General features: G+C 48.0%; 1 protein-coding gene across 1 annotated transcript in view; it reads right to left on the bottom strand.

Annotated features, from left to right (window-relative positions):
* The window catches only part of FOXN2 (forkhead box N2), a 30,385-nt gene extending 18,121 nt beyond the window's left edge, over positions 1 to 12,264 (bottom strand). Inside the window, 2 exon segments of the mRNA XM_084202153.1 lie at positions 92 to 642; positions 11,961 to 12,264. Of these exon segments, the coding sequence (XP_084058279.1) occupies positions 92 to 628 (537 nt within the window). The 5' untranslated portion in view covers positions 629 to 642; positions 11,961 to 12,264.
* Positions 12,265 to 14,559: the final 2,295 nt, after the last annotated feature.

The following is a 14,559-nucleotide window of genomic DNA, read 5'->3' as shown; positions in this document are numbered from 1 at the left end:
ACCCAAACAAAACATGCTTAAGAACAACAGAACCTTCTCCATTTCTCCCTGAATTTCCAACCTGCTCCGCCTCCCTCCTGCCAGGTCTCACCTTGCCATGGCTTTTCTCCACCTTTCGGAAACACTTGTTCAAGGAGAGGTTGTGTCGGACAGAGTTCTTCCAGCCAGTGGGGGCTGTGGCGAAGTAGGGGAAGCGCTCCAGGATCCAGCTGTAGATTTCTTTGACTGGCAAGCTCTTGTTGGGGGACTGCTCAATCGCCATGTAAATGAGAAGGCTGAAAGAGTAAGGGGGTTTGGAAGTAGAGGATTTTTTCTCAGGGTTCTGGTAGCAGGATGGTGAGAAGGATGGCACGCTGTCACCCTCGATGTCATACAAGGGGCTAACGATGGGAAGGCCCTCGCTGCCCAGGCTGAAGTTTGTTAGCAGGTTAGTACTTTCATGCAGCCAGTTCAAATTTGTGAGCTCATCATCTGCTGAATCTCTGTCCACCACAGTGGCCTTGGGCTTGCCAGCGTGGCCCGTGTCGGGCAGGCTGCCCATCCCATGGCACTGCCGTAGTCCCGCGGCTTTTTCTGCTCCCGGCGTTTCAGCTTTCTTATCTGGCGTCATCCCAGTGACTGGACCCATTTAGCTTGACTGGTCTGCAACAAAGGAGATGGTCAGAAATCATTGCAAACTACCACAGTCACGTTCAGCAGGAGCCCACCAAACCCAAGCACGGGGCTGCACCGTCCCCATGCTGTGCACGAACACTGAAGCCACTGGTGAGAGCCAGGGTCTAACAGGCACCTCCCAGTAAACTCATGAGCATAAACTCCCCTTGGTTTATAAGCAGAGCTTATGGGTAGCACTTGGAAACTGCTGTATCTATCTATAAACACCAATTCAGACACAGAAATAATAGCTATTCTCATGCCAACACCCGAAACCTGGAGAAAACCTTAACAGGTAGGATCTAATCCATTCAGATCTCACACTAGCTCTTAAGTTACTCATTATATTGTAAATTGACCCTGTTTAGAAGTGTTTGCCTTTGGTGTCCAAAGAGTGAAAAAGGAATTGCAAAACTTAAATCAGCATAAAGTCTATTTGTGGTCTCAATACAAATGAAATTTTTATAACCCCTACAAGTCACAGTCATTCCCAAGTGCTGCTGCCTGTTTCTACCAGGGGAAGATCTGGCTAGCCTATCTGTTCATCACCTGTGTCGCACAGAGCTGCCTGGGTCCACAAGATCTTTTTGCCCTCCTGCAAGGGCTTACTGCCCTAATCTGGGCTACCCTGCAGTGCAGAGAGTGCTGGGACCAGTTCTCAACAGGAAGGGACCAAACACTGGGGTGGCAGCTCAGACCTGCAGGAACAATGGCTCACCGCTTAGATAAAAAAATCCCAAAAGACCAAAACACTAAAACCCTAATCATAACATTATTATCTATAAAACACTGCCACTCAATGCAAGGTCTAAGAGGCTACCCATGCTTTAAAGGCATTACACCAACAGACACCACCTTGCTTGTCAAGTTTCAAAAGGGGCCTTCTAGCAAACTGTGTTATGGGAACAGCTGCTTTTTTCCTCCTGATGTGAGCACTGTACAGATGTAGGGGGTGTACCTGTACACACACATGTACCCTACAGACATAAGACACTCCAACTATGGATGCAGCTCATAGTTGTAAATAGCACAGAGCAAAGCTGAGGTTCGTATTAACTGTAAAAAGATCCATCAAAACAACCAAAGAACCCAAATCCCATTCCAGTTCCCTGTCAGTGTAAGCACTATCATTCTGGTTTCATGCTCCAGCTCCCAGTGCCAGAGCTCAAGATGAGGACAGTTTCCATATCACACCAGACAGCTCTACACAGTTACTGCAGGTTTTCTTACACCAGTTTGCAGTAAACACTTGCCTCCTTGCACTTGCATCTCCTCCTACCAAGGGTCCACTGCCTGGTTGTGCCACCCCCTGACCCAGCCAGCTCTAGCCTGGCAGCCTCACCGTGTCCCCAGCAGAACACTGCCCAGCCTCCTTACTTTGGAGAAGGGGAGCGATAGATGTAATGGAGGAGTGACACAGAAAGGCAACAGGATAATCCATGTTATGCTCCCCAGCCCTGCCAGCCCCTGCCTGGTGCCAGGCAGTCACAAGGTGAATTTGTGCCTCCCCCAGGAAACACACCATGTTTCCCATCAGCAATTTTTGTTCCTCTCTTCATCTGCTCATACGCTCTTGCACCAGCTATTGCAAAGCTGTGGTGACAACAGCACCTGAACTTATGCTTACCACTAGCAGTGCTGGAAACATCCAAAAATTTTTTACCTTCTGTTTCTTATTTCTATTAAGTGCAGGGATGGGTATGATTAGCTACCAGCTCAGTTAGTATTAAAAAAAGAAAAAAAATTAAAGCAAAGTGAGCTGCTCAAATAGCTGGTCAAAAATAGCTTTGCTCTTGCTATGATTTACTTCTCCCCCAAGGCACCAGAGCAGATTCATATTGGCAGTCAGCGATGGCTGCCTTTAAATACAGCCATATATACATATGCTCATGTCACTTCTTCAATCCTTTCTTAAATTAGGAAAAAAAACCAAAACCAAACAAAGAGCTAGTGATAAAATTCATACAGTGTGACAAACCCCAACTCTGCTGCAACGTGAGCTGCTCTGTTCTCTTTCTAATGATTAACTTTGCCCCCTGGTTGAGCACCTCTTTAGGCAGCTACACAGGAGCTTACACCTCTCAGCCGTGTTTTGGTAATTTTAGCTCCCGGTTCATGTTGCACGAAATCTCCCTTTACAACTCTTCTGTCAGCATGGCAGATCAAGAACATGCACAGGCTGATACACACATGCAAGTCTGAGGTCACTGTATTCTTTTCTTAGGGGAAAGGGGGCAGTGAAGTCTGTTTTCAACACAAAAATGGCCTGAGCACACTCAGTCATATAAGGGAAAAAATAGAACAAATTATTAAGCTGGCACTTATAATCAGGAAGACTTTGTGGTGTCAATACACTATTTGTTTGCATGCTACCATATTACAGAAGAGAATCATTAGCATATCTAATGCCCTACATGAAAATAAAAATTATTTGCAGGTAACATAAATAAATAATATTATTAAATATTATAAAGTTATAAATATTATTAAAAGTAAATAATATAGGTTAGTGTCACATTTCTTAGATGCATTACAAAAATCCACATCTCATTAATTACCTTTTCCTAGTTCACCACCTCACACACCTTCTACAGGAACATATCAGAAATTAATTTATTTTTTCTAGAAAGGTATAAAGGCCACATTAGACTATTATCAACTAATAAATAAGAAAAAATAAAATCACAGGAGCAACACCAGTTCCACTGGAGCATATCTGAAGGCACACAGCTTGTGTGCTCTCCATAAACCCTCTTCCTTCACACAGACCCTTAAGGACATCCAAAATCCACAATTTTTTCCTCAATGTGTGTTCTGATTGCCTATAAGCAGACACAACTGTGAGAACACAGCTTCCAAGATGCCATTTTCAAGATTACCACTTCCAATATTTGGGGTTTACTGTTTTACATAAGGGTCGTGGAATTCACCAAAGCCATCTCTGCTTTAAGCTGGTAGGGTTTTGTGCTCAGGAATGACCCAGCAGAAAAACCACAGTAAGAACAAGGAGAGCAAAGTGTGAGAAGGAAAGAGCACAGCAGCAGCTCTCCAGTGCAGATGTTTTGATAATTCCCATGGGGACAGCCCCAGCCCTGTAAGCAGAGCCAAGAAGGCAACCTCCAGCCAGGCAAATGCAAAATTAATATGATTTAAGCACACCTCTGAAAAACATGGAAGAGTTTGTGCTCTGCCCATGTGCTTTACCCTACCAATGAGTACAGAGTGGAACAGCATGCTGCTCTCCACTGGTATTGACACTTCCAGCTGGAAGCAGAGCCTCATGCATCCAAATCCTACTTGGTACCTTCAAAAGAAAGGTCATTTACCCCCTCAAATGCTCCTCACAATGGAGGTGCACATCATCTTGCATTGGTAATTACAGACAGAGGACTATGATTTCAGAGTAAGAAGATTAAAAGGCTGCCAAGTCAACTGAGGCTGCTTAAATAAAAGTTAGGATGCATCAGAAAAGAGGTGAGAGACGCAACCTTCCTCCAGCAGTCTGACTTTTGGCATCTCATAAAAGCCAGGAGCAGACCTCCTTGCTAATCCATGCCAGTCCAGCACCCACAGCCCAGTGAAGACCTGTTCTTCCAGAGCATTCACAACCCAAGCAGCAGAGCCCAGGTGTGAAGGGGCTGATCAAGGCAGCAGTCCAGAGAAGCACAAACAGATCAGAGGAGACCCCACACCTCAAGACAAGGTAATATTTTTTGCAGCTTTCTCTTAAAGTCATTGGAGAGCTAAGTTTGGGGAAGGTTATGAGCACTGAAAGGTCCTCAGCCTAGCAGAGCACACCTGGCTTAAACCAGGTTTGCATGCTCCCACAAAGACCCCCAGCTATGAGTGAATTTTGATGGAAGACCTTCAGCACTGCTATGTTCTGCCACAGGAGCAAATGCTTTGATGTGTGAGCATTTAATGAAGACAAAGCTGCTTTAATAAAGGCCAACCATTTAATGAAACTGGAAGTCCACTTGAGCAGATCCTCAGGAAAGCAGGGAAGCACATTTACTTTGCAGCAGCCCTTCTTGGAAGAAGTCTCAGCTCCAGCAGAATCGAGGCCAAAAGGACAAAGCTGTGCCAGATGCCACCATCCCACCAAAGGTGACCTCCTCCAAACTCAGCAGCACTGCAGGTGTAAGTGTACTACAGGTATCATTTCTGTGGCCACCACGCTTGGACTCACTGAACTGGCAAGAAAGAATTCAGCCTTTTTGTCAGAAGGTGCCACAGCCCTGTCCACAGCAAGTTAGCATGAAAACAGAGCTGCTCCTGCTGCTTGATCCTTCTTTACAGTGGCATCAGATGAAAGGTGTCCTTTTGGCACCTGCACAGCATCAGTGCCCCAGGTTAGGACAACCTTCTCCACAACTAAATGCACCTTTTTGTTTCTGCAGGACCAGCCAAGCAACTAGGTCACCTCTGCTAATAGTGGGAAAGCCTGGAGCCTGCCAACAGCACAGTGATTTCCCTCCAGGTTTAAAAATAAAAACAAAATAAAATCTTACCATGGATTGCCCAAGTCTGAGGAGGGGAACATAATTTTAGTCCAGAAAAAAAGATTTTCAGCCACATCACACTTAATGACAGCAGCTCTGCACCCACTCTTTGCAAAGCAAGCCCAGTGTGTGCACCTTTAGTTACAGAGCCAGGCAGTTGTGCTTTACACACAACTTCTGTCCTGACACAAACAGGCTCTGTGAGAGTATTTAAGACAATTGGTACCTGCTTTTGCATGCAAACAACTACACCAATAGCAAACTCCTCTATTGATTTTTCATATTCCCTTGCATCTACAAGAAGCGTAAGGGCTTGTCCTGACTCAAATACATCAATATGTGTTGTCAAAACAGCCCAAGATTTAGACAAATAAATGACTGGCACTGCTCACCTACCCAAACTGAGGATAAACTTCCAAGTCATCAGGCACATAGCACAGCTACATCTCTTTGCATGTTGGAGGAAAGAACAACAAAAAACCCAATAACACAAACAAACAAACTAACCCCAACAAACAAACAAAAACCCCCTGGCATGACTAATGCAAACCCATCAATAAAAAGCACCCATCTGCCTGACCAGGAGCATTAAAAGGATGACACCAAACCACTTTGCCCCCTACTAATTCAACCTTTCTCTCCACTCATCTCGCTTGTCTGGGGCTGCCCATGCCCTGCACACCTCCCAGCCCTGCTGGAGGTCAGCTGAGACCTTCCCCCAGCCCTGAGAAAGGCCTGTATTTGATTATAACACTATATGATGTCACGTATCCAAGACAACTAAAGGCATTACAGTCTTCTGAGGATAAAACCACCTCTCAGCCACAGATTTCTGCAAGCTGGGACCCAGTGTCTGTGGAAGAGATGAACCCCTGGGTGACAAAAGACAGGCAGAGATGCTCTCAGGGGCAGCACCTGCAGCAGGCAGGGCCCTTCCCGCTCCTCCTGGCTTGCAAAGCTGAGGAAAATGAAAAAGAATGGGTTTAAAAAACATTAAAAAGGCACTTATCACCTTCTCAAATCCAGCCTGAAAATAAAACAAATCAACCAAAGAACTGGACAAGCCATAAGCTCAGGGGTGTCCTTTGAACCTTGGCATTGGTGGGCTCAAAGGGGAAGAGAGGTTTTCCAGGGATTTGCAGAAATATTTCCAAGTCTCTAGTATCAATGTTCTCCCACACCCTGTAATATAATTAAAGGCAGGGTGGGGAAAAAAAGTAACAGAAACCAATTCAAAGGTCCAATATTAAGAAAAGTTAAGAAATCCTGCAATAGGCAAGGGATTAAACAAACCCTTATCACAGCCCAGGAAAGGGCAGGGAGCAAGAGGAAGATTTCATCTAACATTTTTCATAAAAGTTTGCATTTTTTTTTTATTAAATACATACATATGCACACACATGAGTGCTTTGTGTTTGAAACAAATATCTGAAAGGAAAATGATATGTGAGCTCAGACTTGCCCTGACCTCAATCCAGACCCTGTACATGACCCAGAGCCTCTAGGACATTTATTCCACTGCTGCCTTCAGAGACTTTGCAAATGTAAAGCTCTTCCAAAGGCTGCAGTCACTGTTGGACCTGGCTCCCAATGCCTCAGATTTAAAACATGCACATAATGACAGTCTAACAAACTGGGGCATGAAAATAATATTAAAAAAAAGAAACCCAAACAATCAGTGAAATTTAACTTTTAAGAAAAACCTTTGGTGAGACACAAAAAGGGGAAGGAAATAAGTGCTTTCAAGAAAAATGCTTTACAGCCAATAGCTTTTCAAGAGATGCTCATGGGTCGTTCTCCTCAAATTCAATATTGTGCTTGCTAAGTGGACTAAAATGCAAAAAAAAAAAAAAGTAAACCACTGATATGTTCACAAGTGAGCCATTTGAGCAAATGACTTGCAAAATAATTCTGATCCTAATTCCCTTTCCAGGGTAACCTTTCTGTGTATTTCTCTACCATCCTCTTGAAACAGAAGTGAACATAGCTACATTTTAGCTGGTGTCAGTACCAATTTACCAACGCTAGAAAACATGAAGCTATCTTTTCCACACAGCTTTTCTGCCTTTAAAGTACTAAAACTCCCGATTTCCAGTGGAAAACCAACAACCTGAAGCTTCACCCCAATTGACCCTTCTGCAAGATTTAACTGGAAAGCACCAGTGGAGCAGTATCACAAAACCACATTACCAGCACAGCTTGGTGACTGCAAAGCTGTCTCCACTTGCTGCTTCCCAGCTCCTGCTCCTAAAATGCAAGATTTCCTCCAGAGCCCAGTTCACTGTGCTGACCTCCCTGGCCAACTTGCTTTTAATTTTATCCCACCAGTGTGGAATTTGGCTTTCTGTTTAAACAAAGAAGAAAGCAAACAAAAAACCCCTCCTACTTCTGACTACTCTACATCCTTAAACCAAACCTAACTGGCTGATAACTGGTCTGGGGACAATCTTTGCACACCAGAGGACAAGGGATAATGGAGTGATGCTGCTTAGCAGGAAGCTTCCCAGTTCCCACTCCTTCAGCTCTACTTCATGAAACTTCTCCAGGTGCTGAGCTCTCTTCATATCCAGTACTCAGCTTTTAGGCAACCATGTACTTGCCCCAAATCTAAGCACAACAAAACCCAGTGACACTGCTGAAAAGAAAGCAAGCGTAGGACTACACTTAAACTTGGAAACTAAAAGTAGTGACAAACTGCAAGATAGGAATGCACTGAAAATAACCTGAGAGAAGACACAAAGACTGAGTGTGCAGAAGAGTAGGGGTGGGTGATGATGCCTGGAGTGGTCAATTTAATGGAGTCCCTAACATTCTCCAACCCTTGAGGAAACAGTAGGGAGCACTAAGTCCAGCCTGAACATAATTTTCAATGCACTCAGCAAAAAAAAAAGTCAAAATCCACATCATTGACTTTCAGTATAAGTATTCCTATCGGAACAAATTACAGGCTTCTCTTAAAATGGTCCTGGTGCCCCTGAGTGACCACTCAATAAAATGGGTATTCCTGCCCCGAACACAGCTGCCATGTTTCCCAGCTGCTGACCATACAGGCCAGCACTGAGCACTCAACAGCACCCTCCCAGCCTGGAGTGACCCAACCCTCATGCTCCCACAGCCATTATGTTTTACTGGGAGCAGGCAGAGTACCGGGGCTCATAAAGATGCTGGCTGGCATCAGGCAGTACTTCTTCCATTCCATGTAATTTACTACCCAAGCACTGAGAGCTGTCTCTTCTTGCTGACCTAAATTGTATTTTGGAAGCACCATGGAACATCGCTGCGTGCCTTTACGCAGCGTGGTGAGGATGAGACAGAGAGCTCACCATCACCAAATCAGCAGGTGCAATGTGACAGGGAACAAACACACACCTATCACACATAAAGATCGAGCCAGGAAAAAAGTGAAGCAGCATCCCAGGGGTCTCCTGTGTCCTCTCTGCAAGACAAGGCAGCCACTGGATCAGGGAAGAGACACCCCAGATGCAGTCACAGGGAGCCTCCCCATGTGGACAGGGTTTGCAAGCAAGCACTTGTCAAGAGCAGAGCTGGGCTCCACGTGAGTCACCCCGAGCTGCAGGAAGTTGCCCAACACCGTTTCACCCAGCACACCAGCATGTGCTGCTGGTGGAACAGCAGCACACGCACACCGGGATGAGGCACTGGCTGCCTCCATCCGCTTCCCTCAGGAAAAGTTACCATCAGTGCAGTGACACCCTACACATGTAGGATGTCTGTAGCTCATCCTGCAGATGAGCTTACACAAAATGCACTCGTTTACCAGGAGGGGAGGAATGGCAAATGCTCAAGGAGCCAAAGGGAATAATCCAGAAGCTGCACCTCTTGCTAAAAGGTTGTAAGCATTCATCGAGACTGCTGACAGCCATTTACTTATGGGGAGTAGAGGCTGCTTTCCATCCATTTCCATCCATCCAGGCAAGGAAAGCTGTGTTTCACACAGATTGTTTTGCACCACAGCAGTGCAGTAAGACTATCCCAGAGCAGGGAACAGCATCAAGAGATGCATGGCAGCAGTGGCTGTGAGCACACTATCACTCCTCCCAACGCCCGTCCTTTCTGCCACCTCGCTGGCCACAATCCCTCTGTGCAGCTCTTCCTGATAAGGTATCACAAACCTGCACATGGAAAAAGTCTTCGGAGAGCCTGGGGTACTTCCTCTCGTAAATACCAGCTCCTTTTAACCCCAACAATGAGCAGGCAGGGAGAGATGACAGAGCAGGAAGGTGGAATTAGAACCCCAGTGAAACCAACATGAAAACTTCTGCTGCTGTTATGGGAACCAACAGCTCTGCACACGAACTGCATGGCTTTCTCACCACTTTGAACCATACCCATGTAGAGCATCTTCAGATGCCCAACTATCTCATTCACCAGGAGAGTTTGCTTTTGCTCAACGTGTCAGGTTTTCAAGTCTATTGCACTGAGTGGAACAGAGCCTGTGGTTAATAAAGATGGCAAAAAATCCACCTGACATGTCCCTAAGCTTCTGTCTTGTTTTCAAGGCACTCCACTCACTTGCCAGGCAGTACTTCTCCTTCAGTAGGACCATTACACACACCTCTATCTGCTCCATTACTTACTGGACTGGCACATCCTGACACAGAGAGCTGCTGGCAATGCTGGTGCCTTCAATACCAAGCTCTCTAGAGGACACTGAAAGGCAGAAATTCTGTAGGAGCTGAAGCTGTTGAGGCAGCACACTCCTAAACTGATGCCCCTTTTAGATAAAAATATATCTTACTTCTGGGATGAAAAATCCCTGAGGTCCTTCAGCACAGCCCCAGCAGCAGTACCCAAAGCAGGTCACAACTTCATCCTCCAGTCTAGACACTCCCAACAAAGACATCAAACAAGTTTTATTCCAGCAAGGTCCCTGAGAGCATTCAGGGCCACATGCCTGGATCGATAAAGGGCCAGTGCCTCCAGCTCTCTTCAGGGCCTGCAGGGCAGCCAACACAGCATCTCCACCACAGTCTGCAAGTGTAGACACCGTGCACAGCAGCACTGCTCAGCTCATGGGCACATCTGATAACAAACAAAAAATACTAAAAGCACAGAAAAGTCCTACACGTATTTCAGGCAACTCAAACACCTGAAGTGAGAATCACCACGGCCTCTCTATTTCTACAAAAGTTAAGTGGCACAGCTGGACACAAGTGGGCCCCCAGCAGCAGCTGATCTGCTGCAGCAGCACGGCTGAGCTCAGAGATAACACACCCTGGCACCCGGCTAAGTTCATCAGCTCCGGCCCTGGGCTGCACTAATTGCTACTACAGAGCTTTCAGTTCAGACTCGTGTCCAACTACCTTCTGCAGAGCTTGGGAAATGTGAGTAGACACCTGCCAAGGAAAAAAAAAACCAGCAACCTTCAAACTACTTCAAGTTTCCTGACATAAGATTATGCCAGCTGAATTTTTCTTGCACAGATGAAGCATCACACCAGACTTTAAGGAGGGGAAAAAAGAGCCCAATCCAAGAAACACAACTGAAGTTAAATGATTCATATGTCAATATATCACAACCCACCTATTACTAAATTTGCCTAAATGTAAGCCCACCAATAACAAGATCTGGAGAGTGTCTGTGTGCATATATACACATGGTAAATTATATATAAAGTTACCTTGATTTCATAGATTAGGCACAAAGCTAATCAAATTGCTTTCTCAGCATTTAAGTCTACCATAATTCAGCACGTTTAACTCCACATTCAGAACACAGCATCCATCCACAGACAGGCACCTCGGCGGGAACAAGAGTTTATCGGGTCCTCTTCAAGGTTTATTTTGTTTCTTTGTTTCTTTTACTCTTTGTCTGGGCCTTGTCATAGTCCAAACCCTCACCAACAAAAGCCAGTTTCCGCTCCCACAGAACCTGAGCATGAGCACGCCGGTGCGTCCAAGCAGGAGTAAGGCAGGAAGGCAGTGGGACGCTGCTCCGCTGCCGCCACCAACTCATCGCCCAACTTCACCAAAAAATCCCGAAAAAGATGTAACACTACGAAGGGCCACGTGCAGATGCCAGCCTGACCTCGACCACTCCGCCAGCAGTTTCCTGGATTTTACCCCAAAACGCGGGAACCCCGGAGCGCGCCTCCCACACCGCCCCCGGCTCTGCAAGCCACGGACGCTCTGCACATCCCTGGGGGCTTCCCGCCGCTCCGGGGACAACGGGGCGCGGCGGAACGAGGCCGAAAGCGTCTTTATTTCACCGAAGGAAGCGCCTGAGTCTGACGGGGGTGACCCGGCGGCGAGGGGCACGTCGGGGCCGCGCTCCCAGGTGCCGGCCGTGTTTCCCATCGCCGCAGCTGGAAGCGCGCAAGGAGCGCGGGCTCGCCCCGCCGGGGGATCGGTGCAGGAGGGGGGGTCACCCGCGTAAACCCCGCGGGCGGGCGGGCGGGCGGAAGCTCCGCGGGGCCGCGCCGGGAGGAGGAGCTGCGGGTGCACGGCCCCGCGGGGCGGGGGTGCGCGGGGACCCCCCTATTCCCACGCACCGCCACCAGGAGCGGCCGGAGGGGAAGCGCCGCCTCCGCGCCTTGTCCCCACGCGGGGAATGAGGGGACACCGGCCACACCGCCACCCCCCCTCCTCCCCCGGCACCAGCGGGACCCGCCGCCACACTCCCCGCGCTTTCCCCCTTCCCCCACGAAACCCTCGCGGAGCGTCGGAAACAAAAAAAACTCACCCCCCAAACCCAGGGAAAAGCCGAGAGCTAAACCCGAGGGAGGCGCGGGGGCAGCCCGGGCAGGCGTGGGGCCGCGGGGGCGGCGGGCGCGGGCGCACTCACCGCGGTCATGAAGCCGCGCGGCCGGCGGCGGACACAATATGGCAGCGGGGGGATGTGTCAGGGAGCAGCTGCTCCCTGCGCAGCGGCGGCGGCACCGCCCTCCCGCTCCCCATGGCAACCGCGAGCAAGCACGGCCCCGCCGCCGCCGCCGCCACCGCCTCCTTCCCGGCCGCCTTCCCTCGCTCCCGCCCTCCCCCGCCGCCGGCACCGCCTCTGGTACCGCCGCCGCCGCCGCCGGGGCCGTGAGGGCTGAGGGGCTCCGCGTCCCGGGGCTCCGCGTCCCGCCTCTGAAAAGTTCCCCTTTCCCCTCAGAAATGCCACACTTTCTAAATTTTGAACATTTCAAAATAGAAGTGCAGAAACCCTCCTTTTAGTTTCACTTCCCTTTCCTCACCTTCTTTATTTATACATATATCTACCTTTTTTTTTATCTTTTTTTTTTTTTTCTATTATCATTTTGCCAAAAATGAAGCAGCCGCCGCTGTGCTTGCCCTGCCCTGCAGCGCGTTGCCGTCCGCTGGTGCTTTCAGCTTTCCGGGGCAGGAGCTCTGCTGTTTGCTGCCCGGGCTGCACGCACTTGCAGTTTTACATCATAAAGAGGAAGGACCCTGGGAAGTTCCTTGACTTGTTTCAGAGCTGATATTCCACTACAAAAAAAAAAAAAAAAAAAAAGGTTTAATCACTTTCCCAAGGTTTCCTCACCTTCTGAAGGATACAGCTGAAACTTGCCTCGTGGTAATTTTATTTCTGAGGAAGCATGGGAATGCGTTTCAAGGAAATTCCTCCACTCCACCTTAGGAGGAACCACTGGGTGGGTTGTTTCTTTTTTTTATTTGAAACAGTTTCAGACAGCAACCTCTTGGGTTTTTTAAGTGTAAGGGTATATCAGGCTCAGGGTTATAGCAGGCGGAATATTCTCCCAAGGGCAGAGGATCGAATCCAGTGACAGGGAGGCTCTTTCTACTGCACCATGAAGGGTGGCCAGCTTCAGAAACAGAGCCCAGCCGCAGAGTTCTGATCAGAATAAATTATTCTCAGCAACTTTCATTTAGCTCCTACCTAATTTCCACTGATTGATTGCATTATGATTCTTTTGTCCTTTTCTTTTTCCTTTCACAGCTTCAAAGGTAGCCAGGGCCTTCCTACCCTCTCGGCAGACAACAGAAGTGCACTTGTATTAATTATGTATTGCTGAAAGCATCCTCCATTCCCAAATCATAAAAAATAGAGCTAGCACTGCTGGTACCAGCAACGCTTTGCCCGTAAGAGGCTCTTTTGCCTGAATTCCTGTCCCTCTGAAGGTGCACATCAGCGTGCCCTGTGTGCCTTGCACCCCTCAGCTGCCTTGGCAGAGGCAGGAGCAGAGCCTAGCACAGCACTGTTGGCCCGTTGGGATCAGGGTGTGCTGCTCTGACTTTTGCCCTGCTAGGCGGCAACCTGAAAGAGAGACGTTTGACTGCAGGATCCCTCCTAGCTTCAGTTTATTATGTGGAAGGTCGAGTTTGGGCCACCAAAGGTGGTGTCTGTTCTCAACCTTTGATTGCATTTACACCCTGGCCGTTAAAGTGGGTCTGCTCGCAGGTTCTTTCCACTTACCCCTTAAAAAGGCAATCTGAGTTCGGTAGGAGCGCACACTCTCTCCCCCTTTAGAATTTAGTGGGAAAAAACACCACAAAACCAAACAAGAATTAAAAAGTTAAAAGCTGTAAGTGCCCTGAAGTCGACACCCCCTCAAAGAAACAGAAATGAAACTTGGCTTTTGAACTGGCATTTCATTGGAACCAACTTGGAGCACAACACTTCAAATAAAATAAAGTCTTTCTACACCTCCTGAAAAACACTGACACCTTTATCTTTCTCAATCCTCTCCATTCCTCAGCATACCCATGCTAGGTCTTTTTGGCTTTAAACCACACTACGTTTTTCCAAATCTACCAGTTTTTCCTCAGTAAAGACAGTAACCAAGATTTGAGATTTTCTGGAGCACCTTCTGTATCTCCCCCTCATCTCCAGGTCCAACCACAGTCACCATCACTCTTTGGCAGCCTGGTGGCTGCAGCAGTGTGTCTGAGACAGGGGACAAAAGAAAGTCCAGTCTCTTAGAGAAGCTGAAACTCTCTGCCTCATGTCCTACTCATCCCTGTAAGGCTCAGCAGGCAGAGCTAAGCCTCCCAGCCATGCATGGACAGTTGCAGTGCTGCAACAGCCTGTCTGTGCAGGGTTAGAGGAACTGTAGCTGGCCTGGCCTAGTGGGGTGCAGAGAATTTCTGGGTCATCAGGGCTACACTCACACCTCTCCTGATGTTTGTCCCTGCCTGTACTGATTTTCTGACTGGCAACCTCAGTAAGCGTCTGGATGCCTCAGTTAGTGCCCAGGCAGCAGGCAGATGATCAAGGGAGGTGTGTTTGACTCTGCTCAGTGTCTGCACCACATTTGATCCCTGCGTCCTCACCAGGAATCATTTTCCCTGCTGAATTCTGCATGTGATTAGTGAGAGCAGGAGGGAGCAGGGGATGAAGGGCATTGGACAGAGCCAAGGCCACAGTGTCGTCCTGCTGTGCATTAGATCACCTCCAAGAAACTGAAAGCTGCTTGCTC

The sequence above is a fragment of the Fringilla coelebs genome, assembly GCF_963513975.1.
Source record: "Fringilla coelebs genome assembly, chromosome: 3".
NCBI classification, from domain to species: Eukaryota; Metazoa; Chordata; class Aves; order Passeriformes; family Fringillidae; genus Fringilla; species Fringilla coelebs.
Note: the sequence above shows the minus strand (reverse complement) of the source record. Positions and strands in the feature narration are given on the sequence as shown.